This window comes from Eretmochelys imbricata, chromosome 2 (genome assembly GCF_965152235.1).
Source record: "Eretmochelys imbricata isolate rEreImb1 chromosome 2, rEreImb1.hap1, whole genome shotgun sequence".
NCBI classification, from domain to species: Eukaryota; Metazoa; Chordata; order Testudines; family Cheloniidae; genus Eretmochelys; species Eretmochelys imbricata.
The window spans coordinates 216,458,485-216,473,623 of NC_135573.1; the positions used below are offsets into that span (position 1 = coordinate 216,458,485).

Sequence of the window (15,139 nt, forward strand, 5' to 3'; positions counted from 1 at the left end):
GATTACTCATGAGCATAACATTAAGCATATACACAAGAGTTTGCAAGATCAAGGCTATTGGGCCAAATCTTTACTCCCATGAGCAGCCTTACTGAAATGTATGGCCCTGATTCTGGAAATCATCCCTATTCAGGAAGAGAATGTTTAACCACATGCTTAACTTTAACCACATATTTAAGTCCCACTGAAATCATTAAGACTTAAGTACATGCTAAAGTGCTTTGCTGTATCAGGGCCCATGTGAGTAATGATTACAGACTGAGGTGTGACACATAGATCCCTTGGCAAAGGGTCCCTTGTTCTGTGCAAACAACTCTTATTTTAAACATGTCAAACCCACTACACCAAACCCATAAGGGCTAAAAGTAAGGCAGGGATCGGCAACCTTTGGCCCGCGGCCTGCCAGGGTAAGCCCTCTGGCAGGCTGGGCTGGTTTGTTTATCTGCCGCGTCTGCAGGTTTGGCCGATCGCAGCTCCCACTGGCCACGGTTCGCTGTTCCAAGCCAATGGGGGCTGCGGGAAGTGGCACGGGCCAGTGGGAGCTGCGACTGGCCGAACCTGAGGATGCAGCAGATAAACAAACCGGTCTGGCCCACCAGGGGACTTACTCTGGCGGACCGCAGGCCAAAGGTTGCTGATCCCTGCAGTAAGGTATCTACCGAAAACTCATAGCTTATCAAGACTCAGTCACTGAGAGATGTATGTACAGGTAATATTTAAGGAATAACATAACTATATGGAAAGTATGCTTTATGGTCTTGGAGTAGAAGTTAGTCACCAGGAATAATATGCCTTGGTGCTGGCCCATTTAAGGAGGGAGTTGTCACCCATTCCTGGTTAGCCAGTGATGTAATGCAAGGCTCATTTGTGTAGCTTTACTGTATCCCAAGACTATCAATGAAAACCATCAGAGACAACTGCAAACAATCAAAACTACTAGGAGGTTAAAAAGTGACTTTACAACAACCATGGGATCACCCTGTCTCTGAACAAGGACAAAAGATTGTTTCTGTATCACAGAGGAGAGAGAGGTCTTCTGCATCCATTCACTGAGGAAACATCTTGTGGAGCAGGAGTGTTTCCATGAAAGTTTGGATCCTGGTTCCGGTGAAGCCAGCAAGCTCTACAACAGACTAAACTTTGGGGAGACCCTACTTTATTAGATAAGAAAGGTAACTATTAATAAGTGTAGGCCCTAGTTTGTTTTATTATTTTGTTTTGTATTGTAACCTTTTGTTGCTATTGCTATCTTGTTTCTAGTGGAACCTCTATTTTCACTTAAATTAATCTTTGTTCTATTATAAGTGCTCATAAGCGCTGTCTTATTTTAAACATGACAAACCCACAGGGGTGATGATTTAAGGTAAAAGTAATAAACTGGGGTATGTAGCTCCTTTGTGGCAGAGGATCTGGGAATTCTCTGACTAGCCAGACCCAGGGACTGGAAGTTACAAGAGAATGTTTCAAAGGGATACAGGGCCTGGGGAATGTTTCAAAGAGATTCAGGGACTGGGGTGCACCTATTGTTAACCTGTGAGGCAAAATCCAGGCTGGCACAGACCAAAGGAGACTGCTTGAGTAGCTAACAGGCTGGTGGCATTAGGGCTGCCATCACAGGTAACGCTATCTCTTGCTAGAGGCAGGGGGTACCTCAGTGACTTGCGGTCCTGGGAACACAGAGAACCATCACGACGGCCTATATTTTTTCCACTTTATGTTCATTATAGTTAAGCAATTTGAGTGCACACACAAAGATAAACACGAATGTGTGGGAGCATACCAGACCTAAATGATTGGTACAATTACACATGTCACTGCTATATCACATTAGGTTAATAAAAAATAAAAATTAGAATCCCATAAACCAAAGGGTTTTATGTTTCCAGACTCAGATGTCCTGGTACATTCTGAATACACTATTTATAGACCTGCATGTGTTAGGTTTCAAGCCATTATGTACCAAATAGGAAAAATACTTGAGAGCCATAAAATGGTAAGGGCTTGAGCCAAAGCCCATTGAAGTCAATGAAAAGACTTCATTTGATTTCATTTGGCTTTAGATCAGCCCCTAAATATTATACATATGTATTCCACAATTTAGATTAAATCTTGTATTGCTTATCCAAGCCACATTACATTAGATTACTATAATGAAGTCTTTGAGTACATAAGTCAAATACAGTATATACAACAGGTCAAACATGAAAGAGAATTAGGAGCCAAAATACACTAAAGATGTCATTATTTATAAAAGTTAAACAGTGTCAACATGGAGTACATTTACAAGGTAGTGTTAAAAATCCTCTGTGAAAATTTTAAAAGCATTTTGAAAAACAAATGCCACTCAAAAGCCTTACAATTTTTAGCAAAGCCAGTGGAATCCACATTAGCAAATTTAACCTCTTATGATGGTGTAAAATTAGCCATAGAATGAATTCAATAAATAAATGCATATAACAAATGAGCATTCTCAGTTCATACTGATCTGGTGCTGTATACTGAAATGTGATCTAGAACCAAAGATCCCAATTCTGCACTAAAATCCCTTAGAGTAAGGGCTGTCAATCTTTTTCTTTCTGAGGCCCCCCCAACATGCTATAAAAACTCCACAGGCCACCTGTGGCACAGCAACTGTTTTTCTACATATAGATTAAAAGCCGGGGCCAGCGCTAGTGGGTAGCAAGCAGGGCAGGAGCCACAGGGGGCCCAAGTTGCTTGGACTTTGGCTTTGGCTTTGGCTTCAGCCTCACATGGCGGGGTTCTGGCTTCAGCTTTCTGCCCTAGGCTCCTGGAGTCTAACACTGGCTAAAAGGTTAACACTAACACTTAAAGGTTTTCTTGCTCCACTATTTCAGAATGTTGAATACAAAATTTCACTAGGGTCAAATAGCACCTCTCTGCAGAGCCCCAGCAGACCTCAGTGCCTGCCTTACAACAGTCTCTGTAGAATAATAGTTTTCTTTGCAGAAGTTTAGTAGAATGGAATATGTTGTTTAAGTTTTAGGTGTCCTGTGTATACAGTGAAAAGAAAAGGAGTACTTGTGGCACCTTAGAGACTAACCAATTTATTTGAGCATAAGCTTTCGTGAGCTACAGCTCACTTCATGGGATACAGCTCACGAAAGCTTATGCTCAAATAAATTGGTTAGTCCCTAAGGTGCCACAAGTACTCCTTTTCTTTTTGAGAATACAGACTAACACAGCTGTTACTCTGAAACCTGTGTATACAGTGATCACAATTCCAGACTTACAGGTGTCAGTGCCATTTATTTATTTTAGGGCTTCCTTTGCAAAGGGGAGGGCAACAGGGAAATTCTGCAAAAGTGTATGTACTTGCTGTGCTCCTGCATTTGCCAGCAAAAACACTTAAATGCCTGTGCAGAATGGATAATTTGTTAATGGACACAAATAACTTACAAGCCATTTGCAAATATGGGAGCTTTGCAGCCTTCTTTGAAAATCTGTCACCGTAAAGAGATGCTTTAACTCTGATGCTAAGATAATGAACTCAAACACTGCAGCTTATGAAAGTTACTCCAGTGTTTGGGTCTTTTGCTGTTGTACGTTCTGGCGTTTTAGAGAAGTGTTCAAAATCTAACAATAAAGGTAGCTGAAACTGCCTTTTTTTGCATTTCATTACATATTCAAAAACGGGGGCCCACTTCTGTGAAACCGGGCGCCCCAGGGTGGGGAGCGAAGTGGAGGACCCATTTTCTCGGTCTGCGGACACCTTGGCCGAACTGACATGCAGGGCAGGGGAAAGGTCGGATGGAAAACACAGAATCCCACCAACCAAAACTGGGGAGTGTCCCACGCAGCTCGGGGATTTCACAAGCCAGCTGCAGCGCTGGGGAACGAAGGCACGCCAGAGCGGACAGCTCCCAGCGCGGCTCGGCGGCAGGCACTGGGCGCTCCCCGGCGTCACAAGTGCCTGTGTCCGGAGGCCACGCGTCAGCCGAGAAGCTGGCGAGCAGCAGCAGAGACCGCCGGGAGAGCGCGCCCCACAGCCCCTGCCGGCCGCAGCTCCTTCCCCGCGCTCCCCTCCCTGCTCCGCTTCGCGCCAGCTCCGGCGGCTGCGGCTGCTGCTTCCCGGGAGCCGGAGCGGGCGCGTGAGGCCGTCCCGGGACCGGGCTGGCTCGCGGTGCCTTCGCCTTGTGGAGGCACCTTAGCGCCAGCAGCCCCCGCCCCTCCAGGCGCAGGCACAGAGTTAGAGCGGCGCCAGGCTGCTCTGCTGAGCGCCGGGGCAGGAGGCTGCGGGGGACTGAAGGGAGGAAGCCCCCAGCACCCCTCTGAGGGTAGCCGCCTTCTGGGCAATGCAACTCCCGGCGCTGCGAGCCTGGCCCCTCTGGCTTGGGCTGGTGCTGCTGGGCCTGAAGGCAGCGCCCTGCCGGCAAGGTAAGGGGTGGCGCGGGGGTGCTGGATGTAGCGAGTGCGGGGGTGGGGCGAGGGGGAGGTTGGGAGCAGCCTTGGAGCTATCCCTGAAGCAAAGACTCCAAAATCATGGACAGACCGGGACCAGCTTTAAGGGGACGACGACCCACCTTGACGCCCCCCAGGCTGGGGCCACTCAGGTGGGAACTCTCCACTCCGCTGCTTCCCCAGTTCTTTCAAATCCCTTGTACCATTAGCTGTTTGCTCAGAGGGGGCGATAGACCACTGGGGGCCCTAAGCAGGAACATTTTGCTCCCCTCACACATAAAAAAGCGGGTGGGAGGGAGGGAGAAGGTCCTTGAGCTGCACAGGGCCCTAAGCAATTGCTTAGTCTTCTCCCTCCCTTTACTTGATACTTTGTCCAGAAATTTTCAACTTCCCCATGACTTCTGCCAATTCTCTGAACGCCAGATTTTGCCAGGAACACCCAGCTTCTGCTTTGTTCAGCCGGTTCAGGGATGGCAGGTACTTGCTCCTGTTCTTCCTTGGGGCGGGGGTGTTATGTCTCCAATGCTGGGAAATGAACTGCTCTGCAATAGTCATTCCTTATCCTGGCAGCGTAAGCACTGACTATTGAAATAAAGCTGACCAAGGTGTTGGGGAAAATACTGTTTAACTCAAGTAGATTTTCTGACTACAATAATGCCCAAGGCTTTGTCTATACTAGCACTTTTGTCAGTAAAACTTTTGACTGTCAGAGGTGTGAAAAAACACACCCCGACTAACAAAAGTTTCACCAACCAAAGCGCCAGCGTGGACAGCGCTGTGTTGGTGGGAGATGCTCTCCCTCTAACATAGATACTGCTGCTTGTGGTTTAATTATGCCGGCGGGAGAGCTCTTTCCCGCTGGCATAGATCGGCTACACGGGAGATCTTACAACGGCGGAGCTGCAGCAGTACAGCTGTGCCACTATAAGGTCTGTAGTGTAGGCAGAGCCTAATTGACCCATTAGCCATAGTTTCTTCAAGCACATATATACATTAAGAGCCTGATCCAGTGCCAATTGATTTTGATATAAAGCCTCCCATTACTTCAGCAGGCTTTGAATCAGACCCTGAGTAAAAATACTGTTTTACCAGTCTCCAGCGGGAGCCATGCACTCCAAATCATGAAGACTCCCGTCAGTAGTGTCCCTCCTCTTCTCCTTTGTTTCCACTTAAATTTATATTGACTTTCCAGTCTGGTAATTATATATAACTAACTTTACTGGAAGAGGGAAATTTAATGAACTAGAGAAATTCTGAAAAATTCTTTTTCAGTATTATGTTGCTATTACAATCAACCTCTAGAAAGGAAATGCATAATTTAAAATCGTTTAACATTCTTAACTTCTCTCCACTCTTTTCTTAAACATGTCCTATTATCCTTAACTATTGCAGCACATGTGGTATGTATTGTCACACCCTGACCTGAGACCTCTGCAAAACCAAGAATTAAGGATTGTTGTGAGTTATAAGATGTCTTAAACATTTCTTATTTTAGTATTTTTTTTGGGAAAATCCACATAAAGAATTGATAGAATAGTATGTTATATACTGAACCATTACACTGTATTATGTTAACATGTTTACACATTTTTAAGTGTCATATAAATATTTAAGAATGTTAAAAACTCAAATTGTCAACATAATAGGCTGCAAGAGTTCTAACATCTGTAACAATTTAATTCATAATTAAAACTAGAGCAGTTGCTATTTTTATATATCTCACTTCTAGTTTTTTGAAAGAGTGATTTTATGGAAATATGTATTATTTCATCTCCATTGCCGAACAGTGCTGCGATGGATAAAGGCTCTGTAACAGTTCTATTTTATATATCGCAGACATTAGGATAGCCAACGGGACTACTTGTTCTTAAAGTCAAGCACAGTTGTAAGCACTTTCCTGGATCAGTGCCAGAGTGCTCAGCAACTTGCAGGATCGAGCCTATAATGAGTAAGCCTTGGCACAGGAAGCATAGCATTCCTGAAGAAAATGTTAGAATAAATATTAGAACTGAGAAACAATGAGATTGAATCTTCCTTGAAGCTCAGAACCTTCTGTTAAATAGTGGTGTGGATGCATGGGAAAGTGTGCAGGTGTTTGGGGAAATGCCCGTTGAATATGAAAGAGAAACTCAAATTTTAACAAATATTTGCATATTTTTCCATGAGTCTCACTGTACTGTTTTTCATCAGAAAATATGTGCTATAGTACCTAGACAAAATAGGAGAGTTTGAGTTTCTCTCAAAAAGAGCTGATTTTCCTGACATTGTTTTTTTTGTAATTTTGTAAATTACACCAGTGTAGCTCCAGTGATTTTAACTGAATTATTTCTGTTTTGCATCTATGAGAGAGAATTAGATTCCCAATCCAAATTTTGGATTTCTTTATTTTAAATTTAAGTCAAGTCTGTGATGTTACTCTACTGTGCAGTTTTATAGTTTAACTGTAAGATTTCTTTAATTATCTTAAAACCAAATAGTTAAAATGTAAACTTTCTATTAAAGTACTTAGCCTTACTAAACATGGTAAGATTTTTTAAATGTCCCTCCCTCTTCCCCCAAAAAGAGAGAGAGAGAACAAAGATGAATCTTTTGATGTATCTGATTGTACTGCACTCTGTCAGGAAAAGATGATTTTCACATAATAGCATATTTTATTATATTGCAAATTAAGCTCTTGAGATTACTTCTTATTTTCCTGGAGTGTCATTTTATGACTATTGCAAATAGGTTCCTCCAATGGCATGTCATAATTTGTTTTTAATATCTATCTATATTTGCACATTTGTATATTAAAACATTTCCTACATATGCCCCATGATAGGCAGTGCTGGTAGCGCTGCCTATAGTTTAGGTTGCCTGACAACTTTCCATTATCAGACCTTGTTTTCAGTTGCTTATAACTTTGCCAGTTTTAACTTTTGGGGTTGAAATTTGCCAGGTGTTGGCCTCAGGCAGAACTTTTTTGGAAAGTTTCAGCAAAAAGGTTAATCTATTTCTGAGAACAAGATTAAAGGAAAATGTTTGGCCCACGTTAAAAATATTTATAACTGTTTAATTGAGTCTCTCTAGTGTTGCCATGATTTGGAGCAGGCAGTTGAAGTTTGGCATGGAAGGCAAGGAAGGAGTGTCACCTTGCTGTCTCAAAGTGACTTTTTCTGTCCTTGTCAGAATCCATCAAAATTTGACTGAGTTATAAGCCTATGAAAATTACTGTTTGCACATGCTCAGTTGAGAGTTTTGTTAGTTTCTGGTCAGCAAAATTCTCCAAATTTTCTGTCTGTACTGAGCATGGTCCACCCCTTCAGAACTCTGTACCAGCCACACTGAGCATGTTTTAACAAGGGACTTTCATTGCACCTCCTGGCTGCTAGGGGCACTGTGGTGCCAGGCACTGGAATTGGGAGCAGAGAAACTCTCTCCTGTGCTCTCAGTGCTCCCCTGTTAGGACTTATGCAGAAAGTGAGAACTAAGGGGAAGCAGCCTGAAACAGATGCGGAGGTAAGGAGAAGAATGTGGGAGGGAGGACAGGAGCAGGTTAGGTGGCTGGTAGGAGGAGCAGCAGAAGAGTCTCATTTGTAGAGAATATGCCCTTCAAGAATCCTCAGTTCAGTTTCAGGTTCTGCAGGCCTGACAATACCATCAACAAATAGCTGTGAACCTACCTGGCAAAGTGTGGGTTTAGTCCCCTTTTAGTAGGGTGACCTTCCATCCTGTTTTGGCTGGGACAGTCCCACTTTTAAGCCCTGTCCTGGCTGTCCCGACATCTTTTCCAAAAGGAGGCATTTGTCCCGTTTGTCCTTGCTGACTTGATCAGTTGACAAGAGCAAACAGGACAAATGCCCACTTTTGTCAAAAAAGTGGGGTGCAGTGCAGAAGGGATGAGCGGAGATGCCAGCCCCCAGCAGGGGGAGGCAGGGCTGGAGTGGGGGAAGCAGTGTTCCAGCATGCGGGGACCCATCCACAGTGTTCCAGCACCTAGGTAACAACCTCCTGATGGGACTCCCGCAGGGTTCCAGCACCCGGGCAACAGCATGTGGTGGGGGGTCCCTCAGTCAAGTGGCTGGTTTTTCTCGTTGGGAAATATGGTCACCCTATTTTCTAGTGACTGTTCCACATAGAGAATACAGCCTATTGTTGTTATCAGTTGATTTGCAAGTTCCGGTGGCAGAGGTCTGTGCTGTGTGTTTAAAGGTTCCAACCCTGCTCATGATCCATGATGGAATTTCTGTTTTTTCAGTTTTCTTTTTGAAAAATGTAGGAAATTATATACAAAAGACACCAATACCTCTGTTAAAAGAATGTTAATGTTGCAAAGTCAGACACTCAAAGACAGAGGGGTAGCCATTTTAGTCTGGATCTGTAAAAGCGGCAAAGAGTCCTGTGGCACCTTATAGATTAACAGACGTATTGGAGCATAAGCTTATCTGACGAAGTGGGTATTCACCCACGAAAGCTTATGCTCCAGTATGTCTGTTAGTCTATCAGATGCCACAGGACTCTTTGCCACTTAAAGACAGAAAATGCCAGAACTGAAGTTGCCCATGCAATTACTGCTCTTGTTTCTACGGAGTTCATTGACATAGAAAATTCCATGAGGCAATGAATAAGTCTATATTCAGTGCAGGGTTTCGATGACGTGAAGTAAATAAGTTTTGAAACCACACATTGAATAATGAGGATAAAAAACAGCCAACTATTGAATAGATATCCATTCGATGAGCGCCATCCATCCTGTGTACTGAATTAGACAGGAGTCCTGTGGAATAAAAAAAAGATCTGATTATATAATTAGCTGGGGTTCCATAATGCATGAGCAGAAGGGGGCAGAATTAAGGTTGTATGGGCTGAGCACTTTTGAAAGTCTCACCATTACTTTAAAAGTCTTTAGAGTGAAACTAATTCCTAGGCAAAGGTTCAACACTAGGCTGTGCATGACTGTGTAAGCCATATGTAGAAGTCTTAAGTGGATCTTTAGTAGGGCTGGCCAGAAAAAAAATTCCCACTGAAAATTTTGACTTTTCATTGAAAAAATGGAAAACTTTGAGCCAAGCTCCCCCCCCCCCCAATTTTCCAGCTTTCAGCCCATTTTTTTCAATAAAAACATTTTCATCAGAAAGCTCTTTTCACTAACAAATTTGTTTAATTGAAAAACCCAGTTTTCCATTAAAAGAATTTTTATTGAAATATTTCAACCAGCCCTAGTTTTTAATGCATAAGCCTTGTGTCAGCCTGCTGCAAAGGTGAATTTCAGGCATAGTGAATACAGAAGACAGTTGTTCGCAATGTGCAATTTAAAAACAAAAAATTGTATATGCTAGTTTCCTAGAGTATCCAGTTATACAACGCAAACATTGCACACACAAAGAACAGTTAGTTAATATCCCTGATCATGACAGTCATTTGCAGCTGTATTGCAGAGTGGGACCAGAATGCAACCAGATGTTATAATATGCAACATAATATTTCAAAATGAGAGATACGGAAAAGTTAGCATATCTCCAAAGACAGCAAAAAGTTGCGTATGTGAATAGCTGGATCACATTCACAAACCATATGCATAATGCTGTGAACTAAGTAAAAATATCCATTATTATCTGATCTTTATTTTAGGATTAATGATCCTGTGACCTTTTGATAGGAAAAAGTTTATAATTACTCTGACACTATGCCAAGAGGTAGAAGTGATATGCATAGTCAGTATGATATCTGCATATCAAATTAAGATTTCAGTAAAATGAAAGGTTTGTCTGATGTGTAATTTGACTCAAACACTATACGTAGTCATGGAGAAAATAACTAGTACTAATTGTTAGAGAAGAGATTCAGTTACAGAAAGGGAACCACTGAAGGCACTGCCACATTGTGTAGGCAGAAGAAACATATAAAAGATAGAAGACAGAATGAAAATTCTGATTATGGTTCATGAGCTACTTATGTTGAAGCCTGTTTAGAGAACATTTGAATAATAGACATGACTGACCTTTGATTCTCACAAGGGTTTCCCTCAAATTCCGATGAAGGATAAATTCTCCGTAAGGTCATCCTGTATGGACATGAATAGCCTACAGGGTATTGCAAACAGTGCAAAAAAACACAGTAGTGACATAGTCCATCACATCCACTTCCATCTGCACTTAGATGGTGGAAGATAAAGCTATTGGTATGTGCTTGAGTTGCCTAAAGGCATAACAGATTAAATAACCAGTCTTTGGAAGACTGCAGGATCCTTATATTCTGCTTGAAAGAGATGAGATCTTTTGTTCCACTAGGACATCTTCTGCATTAGAAAGAGAGGATTATGTGATTTGGGAAGCTTACTCACAAGTACGTTTATCAGAACAGTGATATGAAATTTTTTTATTACCAATGCCACAGTGAATTAAATGGATACATTCTTTTATCCTATATATCTCACATAGAATATATATATCAATATGAGCTAATTGCATCATACAACTTGCAAATAAAGATTCAACACATAAAGATACAAAAATTGAAGAAACAGTTGTGGTTCACACTGCTAGTATTCAAATATCAGATCAGCTCCACTCCATTTGCTTGGTTTATAGTTCTACTTGACTTATGGTTCTAGTATGGTGAGTGTTAAGATTAAATGTATGAGTCCATATATGAAGAAACACCTTAACAATTGACACCAACTGGTGCCTTTTTTAGTAGTTTCACAAAAGGCAGTCTGCACCATCCTTTCACTCCTAAAGATTATTCTTTACCTCTTCTGTGAGTAGAGAGAGACTATCTATTGCTGGCAGTATCAATCTGGTATTTTTAATAAGCAATATAGTTTTAATATTTTTAAAGTTTAGGTATTTTCACAATCTAGCTTCCTTTCTTAAGAAAGAGCAGCCATTCACAGATTTATTATATATGGTTTTATCTGTAGAAATTCCATCAACAAGAACCTTCTTACTTTTAACAGATCAGCAAAGCCATCCCAATGTCTCAAGATCAGAAGCTCAAAGCTTTTATTGTTTTATTTCCTGGAAACGTTTCCACCTTTTTAAAAGCTATGGTTAAAATTTCCTTCACATTTTGTTGGTGGAGTGCCTCTTGTTGGCTTTAGTAACTGCAGTTTTAAGACTCTGAGGCTAGAACATCACTTAGATGTGCAAAAATATATCCATGCCTGTGCATCCATAGTTGTAATTACACTTCCTACAATTTATTGTGTGAGTCAGATAGCCTTTTGTGTATGTAACTAAATGTCTACCCATTTCCACACCCGTTTGTGGGAATTGCCTGCACATATATGGTGTTCTTGTGCAATTAGGAGTAATCTTGCTCGTCATGTATGGGTTTCTGCTGTCATATGTCAGTTTCAGTTGACCACACTGTGAAAAGATAGATTGAGTGCAAGGGACCTTTGGAGAGTCCTTTAGGAGTAAGATTTTTAGTTTCCTATTATATTCTTGACCACCTTCTCCTATTTTAGATTAAAAGGTTTCATGTACAACAAATGAATTATGAAGTTAACACCTTGAGCAAAAGTGCTTTTTGCAGTATTTACATAACCATGGCCTCCATAATTCTTTGAGCTAGGCTTAAAGACTAACATAGTTATCAGATCATGTTTGCTGTCCACAAAGATAAGAAAACAGCCATTATAACACAGATACCATTAATCATGGCAAAGAATTGTGCTAACACATGATTCATTTTGTAGTGAAAACAGACCCTTACTGTATTTGACAAATATAACTTAATTTGGCACTAACAAGATCAGAGTTTTGGGGCCTGATCCAAAGCCTGTTGAAGATAACGGAAATAGTCCCGCTGACTTTTATGGGGTATAGATCAGGCCCCACTTCACTTCTCAACTCCTTTTCCTCTTTTCACTGTGTTGGAGTTGCCCACAATTCCTCTTGGAGTTTCAGTCCTTTGCTCTTCAAATATTTCTTGACAGTGTCTTTCCATTTTATTCTTGGCCTTCCACATCCTTTCTTGCTGTTCTCTTCCTCCCATGCTTTCTTTGCTGATTGTTCTTTTTCCATTCTTATCAAATGACCACCCTACCTCAGACATACGCTTGCCAGCCTATCTATCATTGAGAGCTCGAAGTTCATCTTCCCTCTAATTTCTTCCATGCACACTCCATATACCCTCCACTTGCCTGACATTCTCTTCAGTATATTATTTTCAGCAGCCTGTATCTTCTTTTCTTCCATCTCCATAAGACCCACTGTTTCCAAACCGTAGAGCAGTTTGGAATACACACAGCATACATTTTTCCTTTCAGTTTGGTACTGGTCCCTCAGTACTCCTGTTACGTTTTTTGCTTTCATCCATTCACACTGAATTCTTCTTTTCAGTTCTCCAAATCTCTCCCTGATGGCATTAAATGTACTTCCCAAGTACACAGTTCTTTCTTTTGATTCAGCTTTGTCTGGATACTTCAATCAACAGCTCTTCTTCCACCTTCCCTACTTGCATAACTTCAGTTTTCTGGGTGTTTACCTTCAAACCATGGTCTTCAAACACAGATGTCTGCTCTGATACCATATTTATCAATTCCTCTTTGCTGTCAGCCAAAAGGCCCAGATCAACAGCATACATCAGTTTTCTCTTTGTCTCCACAGGCTTGGTTCTCCTACTAATTAACTCCATAACTAGGATAAAGAGAAGTGGACATCGCACACTGCCTTGTCTCAATATCACTGTCATCTCAGAATTTTCCGAAATTCCCTATGTTGTTAGCACCTTAGCTGTTGACACTCAGTACAGCTTCTCTCCACTTCATGAGACCTCCCTCCCATCCATTTCAATAGTTCCTACATCTGCTCCCATTGAACCAAATCATATGCTTTCTCAACATCAATATATGCTATGTAGCAGTTCCACTCTTCATTTATCATTCTTTCAAACTTCTGTTTCATTGCAAATATTGCATCTGTCATCCCTTCCTAAGGCCTTATTGCTCCTCTCCTATATTTTACTCTACATTGCACCTTAACCTTGCCTCCAGAGCTCTCTCAGTGACTTTCAGAGACTGACTTAACAGAGTGATGCCCCGATTGGTGTTTGTATCTCCCTTACTCTTGCAAAGAGGCATAATCAATTCCATTCTCAAGCCATCTGGTATCCTATCTTGATCCCAGCAAACATATAGTAATCTTTGAATCCACTTTACTCCAATATCTCCAACTGTCTTGATCATATCAAGACTTATCTTCACCAGTTGCTTTACCATTCTTCATCTTATTCAGTGTTTCTGTCTCTACAGAGATCAGTACCTTTTGAGACTTCCCCATACTTGTCAGGGTTACATTCACTAGCAACTCTCTCTTCTCATTTTACAGCCTTTGAAAATGTTCTTTCCATACCTCTTTAGGGTTAGTCACCACACTGTTCCCATCCTTCACACATAAAGATTTCTTCATATCTTCATGTTTAATTGTTCCTCTTTTTTGCCAACCCAAAAACCAACAGATCAGGCCCCAAGTGCAATAAAATTTGGCTAGCAATACTGTAGCATTTTCATGTTTTCTAGTTAAGAGGATTTAAAACCTTAAATAATATTTATTTGACAGACAGATTATATCTTAAATATTATCTTATGTTTGTTTCCACAGCTCTTGAATGTTACCCTGGTGGACATCAGATCCTTCAGAGTCCTTACCGAAGCGTTGATTTTGATTCATCACAACTACAGCAATCAGCTATTCAAGATCTCATATGTGACCATTCACTAACACCAGGATGGTACCGCTTTCTAATATTTGATAAGCCAGCTGAGATGCCAACCAAGTGTGTGGAGGTATTGGTGCACCGCATTTTGTATTTCAGATTTAACACATGATTTTTCTTAAAATTTTCATAATAGGATAGATACCTATCAAAAGGAAAATAATTAAGAATTCTTATTAGTAGGACAAAAAGGTGAAGTTACAATCTAGCTAGCTGAAAGCTTGTACAGCGCCAAGCAGACTAGAGTAGGAGACTCACAATTGCAGGGACATCACATCATTAGTGTACCTCTGCCCAAAAACAGAACAGCAGGGAGAGCAAATTAAATTCATTTTTTAGCATTTAACCAGCTGAAATTTACAGCCACTACTAGGTGGGCTTTCTTGATGCTAGTCTATTTAGGGATATTAAGGTTTTAAAACACAAATGTAAGGCTAGTGGTTTACTTAAAAATGTTCAAAGCAGTATACATGATTTTAGCCCCTTGATTCCCCTCTTAGTGAGCTAATTTTAAAATGTACACTTTAGGAGAAGATATTAGTCATAAAATGTTGATCCGATAAAGGTAAATGAGAAAGAGCTAAGATTAGTTTGCCTCTGACCCCTAAGATCACATCAGATACAAGAGTCATCCTTAACTCTGGATTTCCTAGGTTTGCAGTGCTTGTTTTTGGGATTATTACAATATCTCTGTAATGTTTTTATCCTTAAATTACTGACAGATACTCTCAACCTTAACTCCATTTTAAAAGAGTTTTGTCTTGGAATTTCCATGGTCTTTTTTTAATTAAAACTGTCATAGTAAACAAGAAAAGAGAATGCTACTATGTGATATTTCTTCTAATGATTTGAAAATATGTGGGATCAACTTTAAAACAAAACTTTAAAACTTCACTAGTACACCAATGCAGAATAAAAGAGCCATTGCAGACTGGCTGATTAAAAGGGATTTATAGCTCTGTGTTTTAAGAGTAGCACAAAGCAGCTGAAGTGTAGCAGTGATTCTGACTCTTCATTT

General features: G+C 41.0%; 1 protein-coding gene across 1 annotated transcript in view; it reads left to right on the forward strand.

The window, feature by feature from the left end:
- The first annotated feature begins 4,313 nt into the window (after positions 1-4,313).
- VWDE (von Willebrand factor D and EGF domains) overlaps positions 4,314-15,139 on the forward strand; it is a 68,863-nt gene continuing 58,037 nt past the window's right edge. The window contains exons 1-2 of the mRNA XM_077809384.1: positions 4,314-4,395; positions 14,007-14,191. Of these exons, the coding sequence (XP_077665510.1) occupies positions 4,314-4,395; positions 14,007-14,191 (267 nt within the window). The remainder of the gene's footprint in view (positions 4,396-14,006; positions 14,192-15,139) is intronic.